Source organism: Lontra canadensis, unplaced genomic scaffold (assembly GCF_010015895.1).
Source record: "Lontra canadensis isolate GAN:19392208 unplaced genomic scaffold, GSC_riverotter_1.0 scaffold130, whole genome shotgun sequence".
In the NCBI taxonomy this organism is placed as follows: Eukaryota; Metazoa; Chordata; class Mammalia; order Carnivora; family Mustelidae; genus Lontra; species Lontra canadensis.
Window position 1 is genome coordinate 954,952 of NW_022631124.1, and position 23,206 is coordinate 978,157.

General features: G+C 43.5%; 1 protein-coding gene across 2 annotated transcripts in view; it reads right to left on the reverse strand.

Annotated features, from left to right (window-relative positions):
- UXS1 (UDP-glucuronate decarboxylase 1) overlaps nucleotides 1-23,206 on the reverse strand; it is an 89,682-nt gene that overhangs the window by 48,298 nt on the left and 18,178 nt on the right. The window contains exons 2-5 of one of the 2 annotated variants that reach the window (XM_032842450.1): nucleotides 14,661-14,688; nucleotides 13,306-13,354; nucleotides 12,175-12,218; nucleotides 6,717-6,777 (exon numbers count right to left, since the gene is read on the reverse strand). In XM_032842450.1, the coding sequence (XP_032698341.1) occupies nucleotides 6,717-6,777; nucleotides 12,175-12,218; nucleotides 13,306-13,354; nucleotides 14,661-14,688 (182 nt within the window). Of the gene's footprint in view, nucleotides 1-6,716; nucleotides 6,778-12,174; nucleotides 12,219-13,305; nucleotides 13,370-14,660; nucleotides 14,689-23,206 lie in introns of both variants that reach the window. The other variant, XM_032842449.1, reaches the window with a different exon arrangement.

Sequence of the window (23,206 nt, forward strand, 5' to 3'; positions counted from 1 at the left end):
AATATAAACGTGCTGGAAGCACCTCAGCCTTGCTTGAAATGCATTTGAACTGTTTTTCTTGAGCAAGTGCTTTCTATCGAAAACACTTAAAGATTTATGGAACATAGCTGGGTGGTTATACAATGTCTCTCACTAATCAATTTCAGCCCAATAGGCAAGCATTTCAAACAGAAATCATCACTTACTAGCATCCCCCGGAAAAACGAATCGCCAAACCCAGGCAATACCCTTTGAATAACAAGGAGCTAACCCCCCAAAAAGATAGTAAGAAGAAAGGACGGGAGACACCTCTTCCAGGGGAACTGAATGGACCCCAGGCAGCTTCGCATGGCTCTGCAGTTATGAGCTCATCTCAACTGCCCGTACTTCCTGCTCTTGTGGGAGCTCACAGGAGGAGAACCTGGTCCAGTTCAAGGGAGGCAATCAAACTCAGGCTGCTCGGTAACATCAGCAAGAAGAATGCCTTTGTAACAAACCCCTTCTTTGTGCCAAGGCACCCACAACCACTGAAAAGGCTTTGGGTTTAAGCAACAACGTGGCACCAGATGACTCTGAAATGTGGCTTAACCTAGGAGATGGCCGAGGAGTGAAGGATGCTCAGCCCATTTATTGTGCTGGTGTGAAAAGTGAAATAAATTCATAATACTCAGCATTGATGGGAAGATGATCAGACAGGGATATAATAATAACCGTTGCAAGGCTGTGCAGGGTTCATATGTTAATGGGGGACATCAAATATTCTGATCATTCTGACATGTGGCAGCAGAAAGATTGAAAAAATTAATTTTTCTCTGCTGCTGAAGACACAGATGTATTTCTCAATTCACACTTAAGTGCCTACACATTTTTGATATGGTAGAAATAATCCCAAAAGATGGTCATACAAATATAACAGATGTTAGAGTCTGTTCAGGGTAAGATTTACGTAACTTCCAGAAGAAAACGGAGATTATGGGTATACACAGTTTAATATGGATTTAAGACTAGTACTTCCGTGTTTGGGATACACAGTCCTACAGCTGAAATAGCAGGTAAAAGAACAAAAAAACCACCTTGTGTACCAACCATTTACGTATCAAAGTCACAGATAAAACATTTCTTATAGAATGGCAACGTGAGGCGTTCCACAGACCTGTCCCCCAGCAAAAGAAAGGTAACTGGTGAGAATTCAAAAGCCTAACCATTTAAAGTCTCCGGAAATAGTCCTAAGGGTACACAGCAAATGAAGAAACATTTATGCAAGAAAATCTACTGAAATTCATTAAGAACAGAATCAGTGACACTGGAGCCATGGCCCACTCCCACCTTCTACCCTTCACCCTCATAGTTCAGAGTGGGTGCTGTTAGCTGGGGCCAAGACAATGGTGCTCCTGGTCAAAAGATAATGGTATCTCACCAGATAGGGGCAGGCCACCCACACTTCTCATCCCCCACCCCCAGCCCCCTGAGCCACACAGGCTCAATTAGTGAGGCGTGAGCCAAGTGATTAAGAGACCTTCCTCCTCCAGCTCCTGCTCCCATGGCAGAAGCTCTAGTCCAGGCATGGCACACTGTGACTGAAGTAATGGGCTTGTGGTCACCCTTGCCCGAGATCACTCACAGAGTGGATTCCACGCCCAGAAAAGCAAGGCAAGAAGACCAGGGGTACTGCTCCTGCCAGCCCCCTGCTTGTAAGCAGGAAAGTCACTCCCTCCTCTCCACAGTCCTGGCTCAGAGGTTTCCCCTTGGGGGATGAGGCAGTGAATAAAAACACAGGAGCTCTAAAGCTCTCCCCAGAGAAAGAGACTTAATTTGAAAGAGAAAGTGGAGAAGTTCAAGCCTAAATGTTATCTCAAAAACCCTGGAGATTTAAGTGGTAAGCAATAGAAAGGAGCCTGGTAGTTCTAGGAGGACAAGCTTAGCCCCAGGTCAGCCAGTTTAGTAGTGAGAGCCAGGGAAAGACAGGCCCAAGAGTCCTCTTGGGGTCAGAGCAAACCTCAAAGACTGGCCTAAAAATCTATCGCTGCAAAGGGGCCAGAATTTAACGGGATCAGACTGAGAAGCAATTTATGCAAAGCACTGGTTACAGCAAGCTTGCTCAACTAGCAATTACTGGGGCCTACTGGTTACTGTGTGATACCACACAGGCAGACAGCTTAACAGAGCAATCAGGCTACGAGATGGTCAACAAGAGCCTGCTAGAACTGCTGGATGCCAGGGTGACAGTGTCCATCACCAAGGCTGTGGCCTCTGGGCAGCAACCATCAGAGTCCCATACTCCAGGGGAGCAGACATCACTGAAGGAGAACAGCCAAATCACTAAACAAGTATATAAACAAGAAAAAATAAAACAAGGCTTGGTGAAAGGGGAGAAGAGTACCCAGGGACTGGACCCAGGAAAACCACCAAGAGGCAAAAACTGCCTATGTCAGGGCCCAGCTGTCACCTTCAACAGTCCTCAAGTCAGCCAGCATAAACAAGTTCGGGAGAATGGAAGGAAACCAGAAGTTAACAGAGACTAAAAAGAGAAAAAAATACAAAATAGAAACAAATGTAAATTTAGGGGTTGGTAAGTATAGAAAAACTCATGACAGAGAGTCAACAACTGATTGGATGTGTCAGAAGGAAGAAAGCAAAGCTGAGGATAAATTGAGTGTTTGTGCAACCTGAAGAGCAGAGGGAAAAAAGAAAGGGAAGTGGATCGCCTCAGACCAGTACGAGACACCAACAAACACACCAAGACTCATGTAATGGGAGCACCAGAAAGGAAGAAAGGGAGGAACGGAAAAAACAGTCGAAGAAATAATGGCTGAAGAGTTCCCCAGACTCACGGGACATATGAATGTACACATTCGAGAAGCTGCACAAACTCCATGCAAGCAGGATAAATGCAAACACAGATGCATGGACTCAGATCATCCTAAAAATGCTGAAAATCAGAGACAAAGAGGAAATTCTGTAAGCATTTGGACTGGGTCAAATACTGCCCTACAAAAGTTATATCCGTCTTAATCTCAGAACATGACCTTATCTGGAAACAGGGTGGCTGCAGATGTAATCAGTTGAGATCCAGTCATGCCGGAGTAGGGTAAACTGTGGATCCAGTATGAGACACATGGGAGAACACCATATGATGATGGACACAAAGACTGGATGGATGTGTCTCTACAAGGCAAGGAATCCAGGAACCAGTGGCAACAACCAGAAGCTAAGAGAAAGGCGTGAAACAGACTTCCTTCTAGAAACTTCAGGGAGAGCACGGCCCTGCCAACACCGTGACATCAGAATTTTAGCTTCCAGTAGTGGGAGAATTTTAGTTTCTGTTGTTTTAAGCTATGAACTCATGACTGTGGCACTGGCCCACAGAAAGTAGACAGGAGACAAAGAAAAGGACTCCTCACGCACAAGGGACCCTCAGCATGACCAAAAGCCTACTGTCTATCTCAATTAGCGGAGGAAGCAGTGGGGTAACACATTCAAAGAAAAGAAAGAAAACTGTCAGCCAAGAATTTTATATAGAACTCAAACTTCTAAAACTGAAAAACAAAAATAGATACACAAAAAATGAGAGTATTTATTGCCAATAGCCGGCATATAAGAAAAACTAAACAATGTTCTTCAGGCTGAAGCCAAATGATCCCAGGCAGCATTTCCCACAGAGGAAACAAAAGGGGTAAGAACAAATAAAGGAATAAGGTAATTATAAAAGACAATATATAATGGCACGCTCTCCTTTCCACTCTTGATCGATTTAAAGACCAAATTGTATAACACAATGTGAACATACTTAAAGCCCACAGATCCATATACTTAAATGACACAATGATAAACTGCGTTATGTATATTCCACCATTGCCACAACAGCAAAAACAACTGTATAAAATAATATGCATATTACTATATTATTTGCCTTGTAAAAAAAAAAAATACATTTGCCACAACAGCATGAAGAGGGTAGGTAGGAGCAAAGTTGTACTGCCGTAAGGCAATGACATCAAAATTTACTCAAACCCACATGAACAATGAAGGAAACTAGACAGGGAAATGAAAAGGATGATGTAACAAGTTCTGTAAATACATCTTTCCTCTCCTTTATTCCCTCAGCTTATTTACAAGATATAAAATTTAAAAATAATAAAATATAAAATAATTATAATAATGCACTGTGGCGTTTGTAACTTGGACTAAAGTGATACACAGAATGCAGAGAAATGATATCACAAGAAGGGTTGGGTAACAGAACTATGTGGGAGTAGCATTTCTGTATCTCACTGGAACTCAGTATAAAGCTGAAGTAGTGTGTCCTGAGATAAAATACAGATGGTAAGCACTAGAATAAATAGCAACAAAATGGATTTTCAAAATACATAAAAAACAATTAGAGGAATTCAAATGTCACATAAGAAAAGATTTACTTAATGCATAAGAAAAGAAAAATGGAAGGCCGGAGGAACAAAGAAGATATGAGGCATACGGGAAACACAAAATAAAATGGCAGTTATAAATCCAACTATGTTAGTAATAACATTAAATGTGAATGGATTAAAATAAGCCAACCACCCAAAAGGCACCCAAATTGGAAAATAACAAAACAAAACAAGGTCCAGCTATACTAAATCTTAAGGGAACACACAAGACTGGAAGATACAATGTGCTGAATGTAAAAAAGTAGAACATACACTTTTTTGGAAACAGTGAGAAAGCTGGAGTGGCTATGATGATATCAGACAAAATAAATTTTAAAACAAAAAAATGTTAAGAGATAAAGAGGGGCATTTTATAATGATAAAAGAGTCAATCCATCAAGCAGATATAAGGGTTTTAAACATTTAGGCACCTAATAAGAGACCCAAGATATACACAAAGCAAAAGGTGAGAGAATTGAAGGAAGAACTAGAGATTTTGACAATAGTTGGAGGCATCAACACCTCACTCCTAATAATGGACAGAACTATTAAGATTAGCAAGAAAAAGAAGGACTTGAAAAACATCTAATCCAGCTAGACCTAACAGATGTCTACAGAACACTCAACAGCAGCACAATACACAGTCCTTTTAAGAGTACATGAGGGGAGCCTGGCTGGCTCAGGTGATGGAGCATGAGACTCTGGATCCTAAGATGAGGAACAGGACAAGGATGTCTGCTCTTCCCACTTTTATCCAACACTGTACTAGGGTCCTCGCCAGGACAATTAGGCAAGGAAGTGAACTAGAAAGCATCCTTCCTGATAAGCCAAAAGTTAAACTTCCCATAACCTCAGATGACATAATCTTGAACAGTACATAAAAAATCCTCAGAAATCTACTCAAAACTATTAGAACCCAATGATTTCAGCAAAGTTGCAGGGTATAAGAAAATACAAATATCTATTGTATTTCTATTTGCTTGCAATACAAAACATAAGAATGAAACTAAAAAACAATTCCAGTTATGCTAACATCAGAAAGGATAAACGCTTTAGAATAAATCTAACAAAAGTGTAAAACTATACTCTGAAAACCACAAAAGGAATCTTAAAAAAATTAATGAAAACCTAAATAAACAGAAAAACACCCTGTGTTCAAGGATCAGAAGACAATATTAAGATGAAAATACTGCCCAAATTCATCCACAGATTCAATGTGGTCTGTATCGAAAACTCAAGTGGCTTCTTTTAACAAACACAAGAGCTAACCCTAAAATTTACCAGGAACTATAAGGGTTCCAGAATGGTCAAAACTATCTTGAAAAGGAAGACAAAGTGGGAGGATTCACACTTCCCAGTTTCAAAACTTACTATAAAGTTACAGTAACCAAGACAGTGGTACTGGCATAAGGAGAGACAGGGTCAATAGAACAGAACTACAAGTCTAGAAGAAAAATACTTTCATGTATGATCAGCTGATTTTTTTTTTTAAAAAGATTTTATTTATTTATTTGACAGAGAGAGATCACAAGTAGACAGAGAGGCAGGCAGAGAGAGAGAGAGAGAGAGAGAGGAGGAAGCAGGCTCCCTGCTGAGCAGAGAGCCCGATGTGGGACTCGATCCTAGGACCCCGAGATCATGACCTGAGCCGAAGGCAGCGGCTTAACCCACTGAGCCACTCAGGCGCCCTGATCAGCTGATTTTTGACGAGTGTGCCAAGACAATTCAATGGGTCATGATTCGTCTCGACAGCCGGTGGCACTAGATATATACCCAAGAGAACCGAAAAGCCATGTCTGCAAAAACACTTGTACACCTATGTTTCATAGCCCCATTATGCACGATAGCCTCCAAGTAGAAACAACCCCAAATATCCATCAACTGATGAAATGGATAAACAAAATGTGGTACCTCCATAATATGCAATATTATCCAGCCACAGACAGGAATGAAGTACTGATTTATGCTACAGAATGGATAAACTTTAGAAACGTTACTACAAGTTTAACAAATCAGATCCTAAAGACCACATATTGTATCATTTCATTCATCGGAAATGTCCAAAATGGGCAAATACATTGAGACAGAAAGTAGTTTCAGTGATTGCCAGGAGCTGGGAGGAGAATGGCTGACAACAGGGATGGGGTTTCTCCCTGGAGTGATGAAAATATTCTGGAATTAGAATGGAGTGCTGTCGGAGGACTTTGTGAACACACTATAAACCAGTAAACTGTATATTCTGTGTGGGTGACTTATGGTATGTGAAGTATACCTCTATTTAAAAAGCCAGTTTTTTGATATTATAAATATTAATCAGATGTACAAACTTACCAAAATTCTTTTACGGTCCTTTTCTGATAAAAATTTTACTGGTGGGTATTTCTGGGTGAAGCTGTAGAAAAAGAAGAGTTGAGAAAAAGAAAAGTCAAACCTCTCCTGTGAGGATTTTCTCTACGACCATCAAAACAAAGGTAAATTGTGGCATTATTATTGTGGCTACTTCTATCCACTCCAAGTGAGGGCTGTAGGAACAAGCGGTTATTGGCTCATTGGAATTCAAGAAATATGCAACCACTTCTTGTGTGGAATTAAGCTGAGGATAGAGATTCCATCTCGGAGAAGGGAAAATTTACCAAGGTACAGGCTATGAACAGCCAGAGCTAACACAACATAAGGGAGGTGGTGGCCTCCTTACAATGCTGTATGGAGAGGTCTGGAAGGAAGAAAGAAGCTGCGTGAAGTTACAGACACACCCAAAGCAGGACACCGTGCCTTGCAAGGGGAAGAAAAGAAAAAACTAACTAAGCCTGTTTCCTCATTCTGGGCAACTTCACAACTGCAGCATCTCCTTCTGCACCGCTGCCCCCGGACAAAATGGCGGGGCAAGAGGCACTTTCCACCTCCCATGGTCTGCTCTGAACCCACCTTAAGTCTTACCTTATAATGTCTCTTCCCCCCAGGAAAGGTCCCATGGGTCCCCAACCCCTACTGATGTTTTGGGAGCAGGGCAGTACAAGCGGCAGATTAAAGATCAAATGAGAGTTGATAAATGCAGATTTGAAATATCCATTCTTAAAGTGGTTAAGTGGTTCAGTTAGGAACAAAAGTGCTTTTAGTAAATTCAGAGAAACCAACTTTACAGTCGTTATTTTAATTGGAGAGGTGCCGGGGGCACTGTCTCATCCCCTCTACATCCCAGCTGGGATACAGAAGGCATTTGCTTAATGGTCGCTGAACTGAACAGACTATGACAGGTCATTAGACAGAAGACCTTGAAGCAAGTGTTTCTCATCTCTTGGATGAGTGGAAACATGGTTAAATTGGAGCTTGGGGCAGGAGGGCTTTCTTTTATGATGCAGATGAATTCCCTTATGAAGAGCTTCCAGATTCTCCAAAGGTCAAGTTCCCCTTGCAGACTACAAAACCAGGCAGGCAGGTGGGCGAATCTGAGGGAGTGAGTGAGAACCTTGGCCACCCCCCTTACTCGTTCTGTGACCCAGACCCCCCAAGAGCTCTGTGCACCTCAGGGCTTCTTGCTGTCAAGGGGTAATCACAGCGCCTGACCCAGAGGGCTGCCCTGCAGGAGCTGTCCTCACCACAGGCAGCAGGGAATGGCCAAGTGAATGTTCTCACAGCGGCTGTGGGGCAGGGCACATTCTTCCTGCTCGAACAGTGGAAGCCTTCTGGGAGCCTGACAGATGCCTTGTTTGTGAAGTGACACTTCTTGTCACTCCAAATACTTTCTCCATCAGTCAGCTAGCTGGAGGCTGGCCAAGCAAACCACAGCACTGGCTGTGTGCCCCCCTCACATGGTCCCAACATCCATTCTCTTCTCCGAGCGCCTCACATCCACCATCCGGCCTCAATCCCAAATTCCACAGGCAGCCACGTGGTGCACCTACGGTGTCTCTCTCCTTCCAGGCTGACCCTCTCCCCACCTGCCCACTGTCACCCATTTATTCTGGAGAGAGAATAGCAAACAGTTTTCTTATAGGAAATACAGTTCAATAACACTGAAGGAAATATGTAAGTGCCTGACACACAGTCACATGTGGAATACAGACTGATAAACCTACTTCAAACACTGTATGCTAAAAACCTTTAAAATAAACAAAAACACTGGCTGGGCTTCTTGCTTTGTTCTTCTTCAACATGTAGCAACCAAGTTTCAGATTTCATACGTATGATCAAGTTATTAAACTGCTGGAAGAACTCTCTTACAACCCTCATTTCTTCCTTAGAGAAGTCAGGCACACAAAGCCAGAAATAAGAGCAGGGGTAAGCTCCATCAGGGTCCTCCTCAGTCTGCACTTACACCGTTTGCCTTCCTGCAGTCACGGATGACAGAGCTGGGAGGGTGTGTGAGGGGACTGTGTGAGGGGACTCTGAGGTGACTGCATTAAGGGGACTGCGTAAGGGGACTGTGTGAGGTGACTCTAAGTGACTGCATGAGGGGACTGTGTGAGGTGACTCTGAGGGGACAGCGTAAGGAGACTGCATGAGGGGACTGTGAGAGGTGACTCTCACATGAGGGGACTGGGTGAGGTGACTCTGAGGGGACTGTGTGAAGTGACTCTCAGGCGACTGCATGAGGGGACTGCGTAAAGGGACTGTGTGAAGTGACTGCATGAGGGGAATGCATGAGGGGAATGCGTGAGGGGACTCTCAGGTGACTGCGTGAGGGGACTGAGTGGTAACTCTGAGGTGATTGTGTGAAGGGACCGCGTGAGGTGACTGCATGAGGTAACTCTGAGGTGACAGAGTGAGGGGACTGTATGAGGTGACGCTGAGGAGACTGCGTGAGGGGACTGTATGATGTGACTACGCTGTGGTGCTAGCTGAGCCATACCTTTAGCACGCCACTGAGACTTCCCCCCCTGCGCTTTACCAGCACTGGGCAAAGTGGCCAAGGGAAAGGCACATGCTTCTTTAAAGACCTGAAATAGGTTAAAACCCTATGCAGTGGTGTACTGGCTCATACATCCATTCATTTATTCAGGAATTTTTTTATTGGGCTCCTATTCTATGCCATACACTGAGGACACAGAAGCAAACAACACAGAGAGGCAAGACCCTGCCCGCGTGAAGCCTGCAATCTGCATTTCTGAGTGTGAGAGAGATAAGCAAGGGAGGTAAATGAAGCAGGAATTGAATAATGGATCTCTTCTTTCCACCCGAAATTAATCTTTTAGTAATTATTTAATGCCATTCCAGACTCTAACCTTCCTGTTCATGAAGGTAGCCAGCAAGAAGCACTTAGAAGTTAAATTCTCATCATCACTTGCTATTTATTCACAGAACATTTAAAGATATTGAGATGAAATTAAATGGCAGGCAATCAAACTGTCAAGAAATGGGGGATACAGTACAGAAGAGAAAAAACTCACATAACCCACTTATTCAGGCTTCTAGAATGGCGTTGTTCCCATTTATCTTCCTGTATACATATAATCCCTACTTTTCAAAAATATCCTTATTTCCTGGGGGTCACTTTGCTCCCAAATGACAAGCACATCAAGACAACATAGTCCAGTTATGTTCTTATCTCGCTCGTGTCAAGGTGGGTATTTGATCATTCTTATCATACAAATCACTCAGGAAAAATAAAACCAGACAGAGCTCCATTGATTTCTACCACAAAAGCATGTCCATACTTGACTTTCTAGCTAACACAACAACCTTGGCTCATCTGTCACCTGACTTGCTCACCAACCTACAGACCAGAACCATTTTAGGATGAGTAACTAGAAGAAATAAGTAGAAAACACTTAACCTCTGCACCTATCTTAAAGGTAACTCTCAGTTTGATAAGAATGAGTTACTGGTATATTCTTCAAGATTATATTTATACTTGTGCTTTACTTTCCCGAATTTGAAAAAAACAAAGAACATCACATAAGTATCAAAAAGAATCATAAAATTCTCCAATTTCAAAAGATCATGTGTGTAAACCATTGCCTTAGGGAAGTTATCCAATTAATTCACTTTTCACAAATATTACTCTCTAAAAAAGATATCAATGGTGAGCAATTTTTTTAGGGGGGGGTGGGCAACATAAAACCTGGTGGGTTATTCTTACCATACACAATTTTTAGTTCCTAATTAAAATCTCTCAAATTATTCCAGTCTTACTGAAGGCAGGATTTCTGGCTCCCACCCAATGCAATGTTATAAAACAATTTAATTTCAGCCCAAATGATGGCAAGAAAATTTAAAGGACAAATAACAAATTTGTATTACTTAACATGATCTGTTATAACTTTTTGTCCTGTAAGAGCTGAAATTAAGTTTCCTGACAGCATATAAACTATCAGTTGAAGACAAGAAGAAAACGAATGAACACATTTTGTTTGATGACTCTTCTCCACCCTTAGTTCTCTTTGATCATTTATTGAAAATACTGAACCCAAAGAAAAACTAGCTTTCCATTTCCTCCTTTTTAATCTGGGCTTGACAAAAGGTTCCTACAATCCCAATGCAGATCATCCTAATTCATCCCAAGAAAAGAAACAAAACAAAACAAAACAAAACAAAACATTACATAAATGCTGGGTGAGTGTTTTTACTTTTCTTTTTTAAACTTCTGAAGACCAACTCTGGACACACAGTTTCCCCAGTAAACTCAAGGGAAAAAGTTCTAGCACCTGGAGCTCAATTATTTTAGAGACAGAATGTGGGTGCAGCAGAGACACACATGGCAGGCAGAGGGTTGGGAGTTGGGGGTTGTGGAAGACCATGATAAAAAGGGAGGCATAACTTGCTTTGGCATCTGATTCAAATATGTTCCCACTGTATTATATGATTCCTCCCTTCCATCCACTTTATCTGGACTCAGTTCTGGAACCTTCCTGATGTATGGTGACAAGCAAATAACTGACCCTAATTTCTTATAGTACTTACACACAGTACTAGGTTTTAGGTCCTCCAGCTTTATTTTCTTATTCTGGAATTCTCCCAAACTAATCAATATATGAGAGAAACCACACGAATTCCCTGTGAATACTTAAAAGAAGGTAAGACTTAGCTTCAACTTGTATGCCATGAATTTGCAGGAACTGAGAAAGTCACAGAATTTGGAAAAGGAAGATTACAACACCTTAGAGCTTCTCTTCTTCTAATGTTTGGACTATTTGAGTATCATTCAAATCAGGGTTAAAAAACCCAACAAGGGGCGCCTGGGTGGCTCAGAGGGTTAAGCCCCTGCCTTCAGCTCAGGTCATAGTCTCAGGGTCCTGGGATCGAGCCCTGCATCAGGCTCTCTGCTCAGCGGAGTGCCTGCTTCTCCTTCTCTCTCTGCCTGCCTCTCTGCCTACTTGTGATCTCTGTCTGTCAAATAAATTAAAAAAAAAAAAAAATTTGTGGCCATTAGTTTACATCATCATAGTTTGTAGAAATCAAACTGACAGAGGGTAATAGAGGAAGGACTTTTAAAGCAGGATCTGTGTAGTTGGGCTTTAGGAAGACTCCTGAAAAAATAACTTTATTAAAATAAATAATTTTTTCTAGAGACAAAAAAGCTTCCATAGCTTTCATAAGAAATAGTTCATAATGACAAAAGCAAAAAAAAAAAAAAAAAGATTTAAAAACATTGCATCCAAATTTTACAGTAAACATCTACCTTCTCACAGAAAAGTTCCTGTGTTGAAAGTGCCTGGTATTTTTCATATTATGGAATAACACAGATTAAAAAAAAAGAATTAATTATACAGCTGAGATGAATTTGTATCAGATACTGACAAAGTCACTAAGAAAGAAGTATTTTCCAAAAAACCTCCAAAAGTGCACGTACCTTTTTTCCAAATCTCTGATTTTCTCTCTCAGTGGTTCAACGATCTAAAACAAAAATAACCAAGATCAGTTTTGAAGCAAAGACAGTTCTCCACCACTTCCCCCCTTCTCTGATGTTCCACATGGGCACGACATCAGGCAAAACAGATTTTAACTTCCTCTTCTATCCACTTCCACTTTGAAATTACGTTATATCACTTGAATCACAAGTCAAGAAGCAAGGTGATACACTGCATGCTGGAACTCTTACTTTACTGACAGTTAAGTCTCTGAGAAAATAAACCTTTCAATTTCCTTACAACAAGCAAGGTGGTTGAGGCTCACCTCAGGCAGCTCAATACCGCCCTCTTCTTCTCAGGAGAAAGAATTCCCTCAATGCTGTCCTCAAAGCTTAATCTCTTGTTTCTGTACATTATCTCCATGTCATCTGCTCAGCACATGAATGGAGGGCAGGCTGTGAGCAGACCCACATCCCTGTGTGCTAACACTGCAAGCTGGGGCAGAAGGACAAGAGCAATCCAAGAGCATCCCTGCCACTGTGACATCTGGCTTCAGATCAAAATGACAGACTCCCCTTCTCCTCCTGCAGCCCACGTTACAGCTGCGTACCTATGTCTACAATTAACTGACTAAAAACACAAGCAATTATTTTTAAGTAGAAGGTAGATAATCAACCAGAGGAGCTAGCTTTCCGTAAGCAGGTATGGGCTTCCCCATCTATGCACATGGACACTCCCTATGTTCCCCAAGTTCCAGCATCCAAGTTGGGCCAGTTCTCCTTACAGCACCTGCTGGGGTGAGCGGATGCTGGCACTGGCCTCCATTCCTGGTGAAGGTACTCACTTCTCTTTCTCTAAAAAATTCTGGGAAGGTCACTTAAAAAGTCAGACAAACTCATAAATCCATTTTGCCTCTGAGGTAGAATTTACAGTACATCACACCTTGATCAAATGGACAAATGCTGACCCAGAGGAAAGGCTCCTCTAAATAAGGGAGTAATTCCTGAGGAGATGTTTTCAAAATCACGGGTTAGCATCAGGCTTCCCCAAGAAAGGTACAAGCACAAGAGAAGGAACTGAAATTGACAAACATAACAAAAAAACAGGAGCAAAATACAGGAAAGGGAACCAACCTCTTCAATCTTGCTCTCGATTTTGAGTTCGCCATTTTCCTGGATAGACCTGTTGAGTAGAAAGCTGCGAAACTGAGATCCATTGAGAGGCTTGATGACCTCAAGACTTAATTCTGAACAAATGACAACACAAACCAAAGGCTGCAGACCAACTTCCACTCCCCTTCCCAAAAACATCAGTCTCCGGGTCCAGATTCCTTCCAGAAGGGGGTGCACCCGAGTAATGGAAGACAATGGAGGAGAGGAAATCTCCAATACATCTCACCGGCTCACCTCTACCTTGTAAGGGTTATTTCTAGTCCACTAAAATAATCTCACTTTCATGTTATGCTCAACACGGGATTTTAAACTGGAGGCAGGAAGTTTGTCTATAGGAGTCCAAGTCTCTCTGCTGGGCTTTCCTGGGGATTTGAGGCACAATGGAGTTTTGCCAAGTAAAAAAAACAAGAGTTCCTTTAAATGAGATCTGAGCACCCCTCTTAGCCGCACACAGAAAGTCTTTGTCAGGAGATACTCATGCCCAGGTAGTAGGAATCATATCCACACCACCTCACTGACCTTGCAAAATCTACTCAATACGTAAGGCCTGGTGGGGGCACGGCAACGCTTTACCTTAGTAGCCCAGTGCAGGGGCATCTGACTGCCAAGCTCACCACCAGCACCGCAATTGTGATCGCTGCTCTTTTATTTTTACTACCAAGGAATACAAAGTGGAACAAATTTTTCTTTAAATGTAAATCTGTACTAACAGCAGCAGACTTGTTTTTACAATGAGTGCTTATTAATTTTCTTTTTTTATTTTTTTAAGAATATCAACACAGGATTTTACTCTTCCGAGTGTCCCTCCTAGGTTTATCACAAAGCACAAATAACTTGCCCTGGGGCCGGAAGGCTCCTCAGGGCTGAGTCCTGAGATAAACAGGTGGCTGCAGAATCCAAGGGTCTGCTTCCAGAGCCTGGGGCCAGCCGCGCTTTCCTACAGATGCTCTCTTCTCAAAAGGCTTTGAAAAGGCACACCCCCACCATATGCTTTGTTCAAGCCACCCAGGAACACAATCACATTTTAGCAGGGCAGAAGCTAGGGTCAACCCTTTCCAGTGTACAAAAGGAGGGAAGGGATCCTGAGGTGGGCAATGCAGAGAAGCCAGCCAATACCCTGAGTAAATAGTAAAATCCGATGTATTCCTGGAGAATATCCATAAGAAAAAAAGACAAAGCTCAGGTGTGAATAGCAAAAAAGAAGTTTCATTTTTAAACTTTTCAATTCGCCCATGCCACCTACAGTCTATCTGTAATAACTGAAATGTGTCTATAAACCCAAACCACAACATCCAAATTATTAAAAAAAAAGTTACCTCATATTAACGAAGTTGCCCCACACAGCTGGAAGGGAAAGAAAAATAAAATAGGTCAATATTTAACTTCGTGATATTCAAGGATTCCAACTAGTACAATTTTAATGTTTAACCAATATTTTCAAGTACACTAAGGAATCTAAATTACAGCTCAGGAAGACAACAAAATGAACACTTTTGAAGTATTAAGTCCTACTAAAAGGACTTAATAAGTGAAAAAAGGACCTAATACATCTCTTTAATTTTGGAATATCTCTTTTGGGGTCTGTAGTTCAACGATATTTGTGTTTTGAAAAACAGTATGTCCCCAACCTTTGTCTGAGAAAGTCACAAGCATCAAAGAACTGCATGTCTGAAAACAAGATCTTAGGGCTCAGTCTAGCCTTTTCCTTTAAATGTCCATGAAACCAAAACCCAGACAGGTTAGATAACCGCCTGGCCTGACTCTGTGGCTTAACTTCACCTGGAAGCCCATCCTTTCTCTCACACTTTCCACATCTCTCTTGGAGTCTAGTTTCTCATCTGCTAGCCTGCTTCCTTGATTACAGATACCTGGAGGGCGGGTTTCATGTGTACACAGCTGGTGCTCAATAAATGTAAATAAACCAGCCCAGCTACCCCAGTGAAGTTTTGCCATGGATGACTAAAAATACAGACTATGAGCCACCACGTGAAATTACTGAACAGAGAATTATTTAATAAAGAAACCTTTCCCACGAATGAGTGTCTTTAATATTTGTACTCATTCCTCTTTAGCCCGCCTGTAGTCATTCCTCAAATACTGAATAACTTTTAAAGGCAAGATGCTCTTAGGTGTTAAAGACAGAGAGCAAATGCAAACATCCCCACCCCACCCCCCCAGCCCTGAAGACAGTGATTCTGTGAGCTCAGGAATGCCTTCAGGTTAGGATCTGCTCCCAGCCACCTTCTTATTGTCATTGTCTGGTATACAGTAGGGGTTTAATAAATGTTTGCCAACTAGGATTCAGTTTCCAAAATCACATGTTGCTGATTCTATACAATCACATTCCTCTCCAAACAGAGTAGTAAGGAACAGATACAAGAGAGCAATAAATAACTAAATAAAAGTGGCAAATAAGCAAGAAATGGGAAAATTAAAATAAACCCATACCATATTCCTTATTCATTAAAAAAAAAGAATGTTTATACCTTTGGACCATGTGAGCTTACTTTTGAGTATTAACCTCAGGATATACATATACACAGGAAAGCCACCTTTACAAATCATGGATTTACTTACCTAAAAAAAAAAAAAGAGGGAGGGAATAAACCTAAAATCCTACAATTGGGGAATTGCTATATAAATTATGATACAGCCATTCAATGAAATTGGAAAGCCATTAAATACCACTATGACTATTATCAAACAGGCAAGAAATAACAAGTGTTGGCAAGGATGCAGAGAGAGGAAAAAGTCATGCACCACTGGCGGAAATGTACACTGGGGCAGCCGCTACGTAAAACAGTAGGAAGCTCCTCCAAAATTAAAAATAGAAATACCATATGATCCAGCAGTTCCATTTCTGGGTATTTACCTGAAGGAAACAAAATCACTAACTTGAAAAGATATCTGCACCCCCATGTTCACTGCAGCCTTATTGACAATGGCCAAGGCAAAGAAACAACCCAAGTTTCCATCCATGGATGAATGGATTATTCAGCCATAAAAAACGGGTCACTTGAGGTAACATGGATAGACCTCAAGGGCATTACACTACATGAGATAAGTCAGACAGAGAAAAGACAAATACTATATGATCTCACTTATATGTGGAATGTCAAAAACAGAAAGAAACAATAACCCAAGTTCATAGATACAGAGAACAGATTAGTGGTTGCCAGAAGTGAGCAGGGAGTGTGTAGGTGAAACAGGTGAAAGTGGTCAAAACAAGTAAGTCCTGGGATGAAATGTACAGCATGGTGACTAGTTATTAATATTGTATTGCTTATTGGAAAGTTGCTAAGAGTAAATCTTAAAAGGTCTCATCACACACACACACACACACACACACACAAAAATGTGTAACTATGTGTGGTGATGATGGTAACTACTTACATAATATACACTGTGTATATAAATATATACAATAACGTATAAGTAGATATAATACCATATAAGATAATAACTATTATATAACACAAACTAATACATAACATTACATATGTTACTAATATAATACTGTATAAATTTTCCATGTCAATTATATCTTGGTTAAAATAATATGGTTATGAAAATACACTGTAAATGGTAATGCAGTTATGATAATTCCAGATGAGAAAATATATATGCAGTATGATTTCCGTTACTAAAAATCACCTAGAATAAGACGGTCTGAAGATGCCAAAATACCGTATAAATGGTGATGCAATTGTTTATCTTTCCTTATCTTGCCTTTTAAAAAGGAGGGAAAAGGTTTCCAAACCCTTGCTGAATGCCATGCCCCTCCCCACAGAAGACCTGGGAACCCGCGGGTCAGCAGTCAGCTCAGACAGCTGCTGTTGTGGACAAACCCACAGCTGCGAAACCACACGGGCCCTGCTCTTTACTGTATTCCTCAAACAAACATCGCCTCATTTTGGCTTTAGGATTCTGTCGCTTGTCAAAATACACCAGGAAGCGATCCCTCTCGGGCTGTGGACCCTCAGGAGGGGAATTAACCACTCCTCAAGATGCCTTACGGTGGATTATACCTTCTGACAACCTTTTCCGATCATTGCATGGTTACTAGCTTCTCGTTTTCTTTTTAGCCTTTTCGTGAGTCCGTTTAAACGGTCTATCTCAAAGATGTTTCTCAATCCTTCTGTCATCCCTTACACCACCTAAGACCAAGTAAGGTTGTCCCTCTTCCTGGGTGTCTTCTCCCTCCTTGAAGTAGAGACCCCAGGGCTCTGAGCGCTCTTCCCTTTCCTCCCGGTTTTGCGCAAGCATCCCTCCCCTGGGAAGCAGGTGAGGGCCTTGGGATCCACCCCAGGGAACGATGCCCATGGCCACATCTTTGCCACCCTTTATGAAGAGGTAATAATGGCCATACGTGGCTAACGCCCAATCCTACTGTTGTTGCTCAGACTTTTTGGACTGGCTCCCTGCACTTGGAAACTCACCCCGTTCTTTCCAGTTCACCTCCCCCTGCCACCAAGAGCTTCATGAACCTCATTCTCCCCTCCTCACTAATCAGACCTCCATGGAAGGCTTCTCCGCCAGGACCCCTGTCCACTCGTAGCCTCCACCCTCCCTAAAGCAGCTTCATCTTCAGGGCTCTCTTTGGCCAGAAGTGCACACACCTCACCTGAGCGTGATGTTCTTGGGAAAACCTCCCCAACCTCCCTGCCTGCTCCAGGGGACCTCAGGAGCCCTCTGAGGTATCCCAGCACCCACAACACACTTCTTAACTGGCAGTTTACAGATGGTTCTCCCTGCAAGGTGAGGGGTTTCTGATTCACATTTGCAAGAGCAAACACAAGCAGGCCAACCACCAAAATTAGCTGAAAGGAGGAGGTCAAAAAATGTCTTCACTTTATTACATTAATCCCCTGCTTAGTACTTTTTCTCTTCAGAACTGTTATTACCAATTAATCTTTATGATGTTTTTATGTCAAGTGTTGCTGGCCTCCTTCTAAACTCTCAAAAGCTGCGCCTGCTTTGTTTTAGAGAACAAAAAGAACTCAGCACCCAGCACAGACCAAAGACAAACAGCAGACAGGACAAGTTCCCAAACGGCCCAGCGGCCACAGACTCATTCCAAGGAGGAAAACACAAGCAATTCCCAACAACTAGGGAGCCTTGCTCCCTGTGCTCTGCGGAGACTGGCCTGGAACCTTGCAGGGCACGGAGTTTAAAAGATACACAGTATTAAAAATTAATGTTGCTTTTAGAATTCTGCAATCTGCTTAAGTGAATCGTGCCCCTTACAGTGTCGCAAAGGTATCGCTGGGAATTACAAAGAGCTATACCCTAAAGATACCTGTACTAAATGGGACTAAATTAAGTCAATTACATACCATACAAGGACTCAGGATTAAGAAAAGTATTTGAAAAAAGATAGTCATTCACCATCATCGACAAAGGGCTTAAAACCGAATTCCCTTACACAGCTTTCAAGCTATTTTAATTTATTCTGATTTTTATTTTAAAAATACTTTGCCCACAATCTGAGGCACACTGGTTTCCCAATTCTCTGTCTGTATCCAGACTTCATGCTATGCAGGGAAACCCCATTCACAAAAATCCTTCACATAGGAATTTTCATTTAGGGCCAAAAAAAAAAAAAAAAAAGAGTATCCTTTTCCAACAAAGAAAAAATTAAAATGCTCATTTTGACGCTTTCATAGTCCCTATTTGCCTAACATGGTTTCTTAAATATTAATCAGATAGCACTCAAGACAAATCCTTTTAGAACACAATTTCTCAATCTGAAACCTGTGGGTCTCGACTACATTCCTGAATGAATTTCAGGAAGTCTAGGGGGAAAATCCTTGGAAGTCCAGGCAAAACCACGCATACAGAGCTCTCAAAAATCCCCCATAAAAGCTTGAAATTTTAAAGGCACATTGGTTTTACAATGTTTTCGAACGGGGACAGATTCTGAGTCCTTGAATGCCAGGCCGCACAGAAGGCGAGGGTTCTTCACCAGGAATCGTGTGACCCTATTTTAAGTACTGTCACGACACTGGATCAAACAGAACCATTTCCACTTCACACCCGTACCTTTTAAGTGACTGCCATATGCTTTAGCGTGTTTTTGTTGGGCATTCTGATGACCATTCTCACCTAGAAAGCACATGGATTTTTATCCTAAGTCAGAGGAAGGAGTGTGAGTTAGGGAAACTACTCTCCAGCCCGGCTAACGGGCACACACCTCTAATTAGACATTATATGCCCAGCATGCCTGCAGGCGAGCCCAGACAACCAGACGTCTTACAAACCAGCACGCCGGGGCTCACCGACTCGGCTTGGTGACATTAGACAGTGTGACCCTGTTTGGAGAACCATACAGGATTTGCTTTGTCTTCAGTATTCACAAAAAATCCTTTCTTCACTCAGCCACCAGCCAGCCATCCAACAAGACTGGGGCCTGAGGATGAGGAGAGAGCTAAGACCCTGTGCATGACTTCACCTGTATGGTGGGCGACATACACATGATGGTCAGGGAGGACCCCAAGCAAGGTGGGCCAGGGGAGGAGATGAGGCTCAGGTGACAAGACACGGTAGGGAAAACAGCTTGATCCTGCTCATGCAGGAAAAGGTGGGGCATGCCAGCCACCCACAAGACAATGGGGAACTGACCCAGCTCATAAACAGTCCTTCAAAGACAGGGCAGTGGGAGAGGACTGTCACCAGCATGAATGTAAGCCTCTTTTTAGAAGCGCAAACTTTTAGATATTGAGCCCCTGCTAGGAGCCAAGCGCTTCATGAGGTCTTGCAGCAAAAAGCTCCTAACCCATGGTGCCTTTAGTCTGAAAAGTTTCTCCAGGACCTAACGATGACTAGGAACTGGCAGGGGGCTGGGGGAGAGGGGAGTGAGGGTCTACCTTCTTCAGCCTCAAGAGCCTGGGAGCCCTACATGGTCTACACTTCAGACCTCCTGAATCAGGATCTCTGCAGAGGAGCCTGGGTGTTGTATTTTTTTCAAAAGCCTCAGGTGGGCAGAGTCACCTGGAGAGAGAGGCAGTGGAGACAGGAGGTGGAAAGCCTGCACACTAAGGGATCTGCCACAGTCACACCTCGCCTGTTGCCCACCTATCTGCTCAGACAGTCCAGGCTCAAGCCACTCTGGACCCTGAGAAGTTCTCCAACTTGCCTCAGGGTCTTTGTGCTAACTCTCCTTCCAAATGCCTCTTTATCTGCCTCCCTCTGTTCATCTAGGTATCAGCTCAGTGAGGTCTTCCTGACCAGTCCATCCCTAACAGTGCTCCCCTACACCCCTTCTTTCCTCCCTACCCACACTCCACCCCCCTACCCACACTTCCTTTTTCTTCACAGTACTTACTACCAGATAATATACCCATGTACCTATCTATAAAGTTCTGTGTTTGTATGTTTCCAGCCAAGAAAATGGAAGCCAAGACCACAAAGACTATTTCATTCACTGTTGTTCCCTATGACACCGAGATACTTCCATGTAACATTCAGTGCTCACTCAGTATTTGCTGAAAGAATGAATGCATGAGTGAAAAGCTCTCCCAAATGACTGGGAATCACTGCTCTAAGGCAGGAGTCAGCAAACTTTTTCGGTAAAGAGGCAGAGAGTAAATATTTTAAGCTCTGTGGGCTCTATGATCTCTGAGGCCACGACTCAACATCGCCACTGAAGTGTGATACAGTCCAAGACAATTCATAAAAGCATGATCCTGCTCCGGCACAACTTTATTCAAGGACACAGAAATTTGAATTTCGTGTGTTATGAATTAGCACTCCTTTTTTGACTTTGTTTCAACCAGGTAAAAACTGCTAAGACCTTCGTAGCTCAGCAGGTTGTGGCTCATGGGCCATAGCTGCTTACCAAACCCCATTCTAAGGGATCCCAGAATGACTAGTGCTTCCCCAGTGCAGGAGGTCTTCTCCTTACAGGGAGAACACCTCTACGTGACACACATCAGGGAAGTACAGGCTGCCACTGGCCCACTCCTGGGGAGCAGAGAGGAGGCAACAGGTCACTGACCTGTGGAGATGGGGGTACAGGCAGCACACGGTGGGGACATCTACTGCCTTGTGAAGACGATGTCCTCAGGGGGTGAAGGGTGGGGAGGGCAATGCTAGCAGAAGTACCCTGGGAGGGAAAGATGAAGGTGAAGGCTCAGATGAGCCAAGCCCCCATGGGCCTTCTGTTGATGAAACAAATATGCGCACCTCTGGATTCCCTTCCCAGCATTCCAAGACAGCAGGCCTCTGGTGAGAGGGCAACCAGCAATCACTCACCGTGTGCAGCCATGCTCTGACCAAACAGGAAGCAAGGGTGTGAGGGACAGATGGGTAGAGAATGCTGAGGACAGAAGAGGGCGGTGAATGGCTGTAATCAGGAGGCAGGAACACCATGGTGGAGGATGGAGGCTGGGGGAGAGGATACCAGCATGGGATTAGCATACGCTCCTGCTGGAAGCATCCTGCAGTGATCCGGGCTGAAGATGTCTACCAGGCAAGGAGACAGAGAGGCAAGGAGACAGAGAGGCCCGGAGCCAGGAAGGCCAGCACCCACTAGAGGTACAGGTAAGGCACCTGCTTGAGGACAACGTGTCAAAGGCTCAACAGAACGTGGCCCTGAGTGTGCATCCAGCCAGGCGATGACCACAGCTCTGGGGAGTCTCACGTCAAGGCCAAAGCATGCGAACAGCAAGCACAATGAGGCCAATGTCACTGCTGCCAGTTACCCCACACTGGCCTTTCCCACTCCCTGTTTCTAGTCACGAGGTCATGCTGTCACCTCCACTTCACAGCCACAGACCGGACCCAAGAGGAGCCTTGTGCGACTTGTTCAAGGTCACACGGCTGGTCTCCACCCACACTCTGCCAGCACTTTCAAGTGGGAGGCCTCATTCAAGGCCCCAGAGTCACCATCTCCAGTGATAAAAGTCATCTTGAGTTTGTTATTTTCTAAACTTGCCCTCTGAGCTAATCCCCTCCCCTCTGAGCCCTGCTAGCCGCAGGTGCTCCAGCTAAAACTGAGAAACCCTGAGGTCATGAAATCCTTCCAGTGACAATAAAGCCTTTGTGCATGCTGACGAGGCCCGTATCTTCGAGAGAGCAAACGGCAATTCCGATCCCTGTTTGCTCAGGTCAAAAACACTTTAATTTGGAGAAGCATGCAAATCAGCAACCCTGCACAAACACTGGGCACCCTGAGCTCATCTGAAATGAGTATTACTGGCGGAGGAAGTTGCAGCATTGCTCAAACACATGCACCCGGCCGCACGCGTTCTGCTGTGACTCTGTTTACTGTTCCTCTCCAGGTTTTCCGAGTGTGTTAACTACAACAGAACGCCTCGTCTCAGCTATGACTCACTTTGTGCCAAGCGCTCACTGCCAAGCTGTGTGGTGTCATTGTGTTTTACACACAGGGCCTTCCAGGTGGCACTATAAACCTGTCCAAAAATCTCTGACAGCCTCCCCGCAGGAGGTTGGGTAGGTGTATCCACCCCTTGAATCTGGTGGACTTGGGACCATTTCCCCCTATAGGGGAGGCTGGAAGTGACACTTTGCAGCTTTGGGAGCTGGTCATAAACCGCATGCTCTTCCCTCGAGTCGGCTGGCACACTGTCTCTGGGGTCCCTAGGCCACTGTGGACAAGGTCTGACCACCCCGCGGCTAGCCGGGTCACAGCCAGGTGCAGTGCAGGTGCCAACAGCCAGTCCTCGCTGATCCCGTCCTCAGGGGCCAGACATGCCTTCGAGGAAACCCCCAGGAAGTACGTTCTCCAGCCCCTGCTGTCTTGAGCCATCCCAACTCAAGTCCACAACATCATGAAACAGAAGAGTTATCCCCATTTCAAATTCCTGACCTGATAACCCGTAAGCACAATAAAATGGTTGCT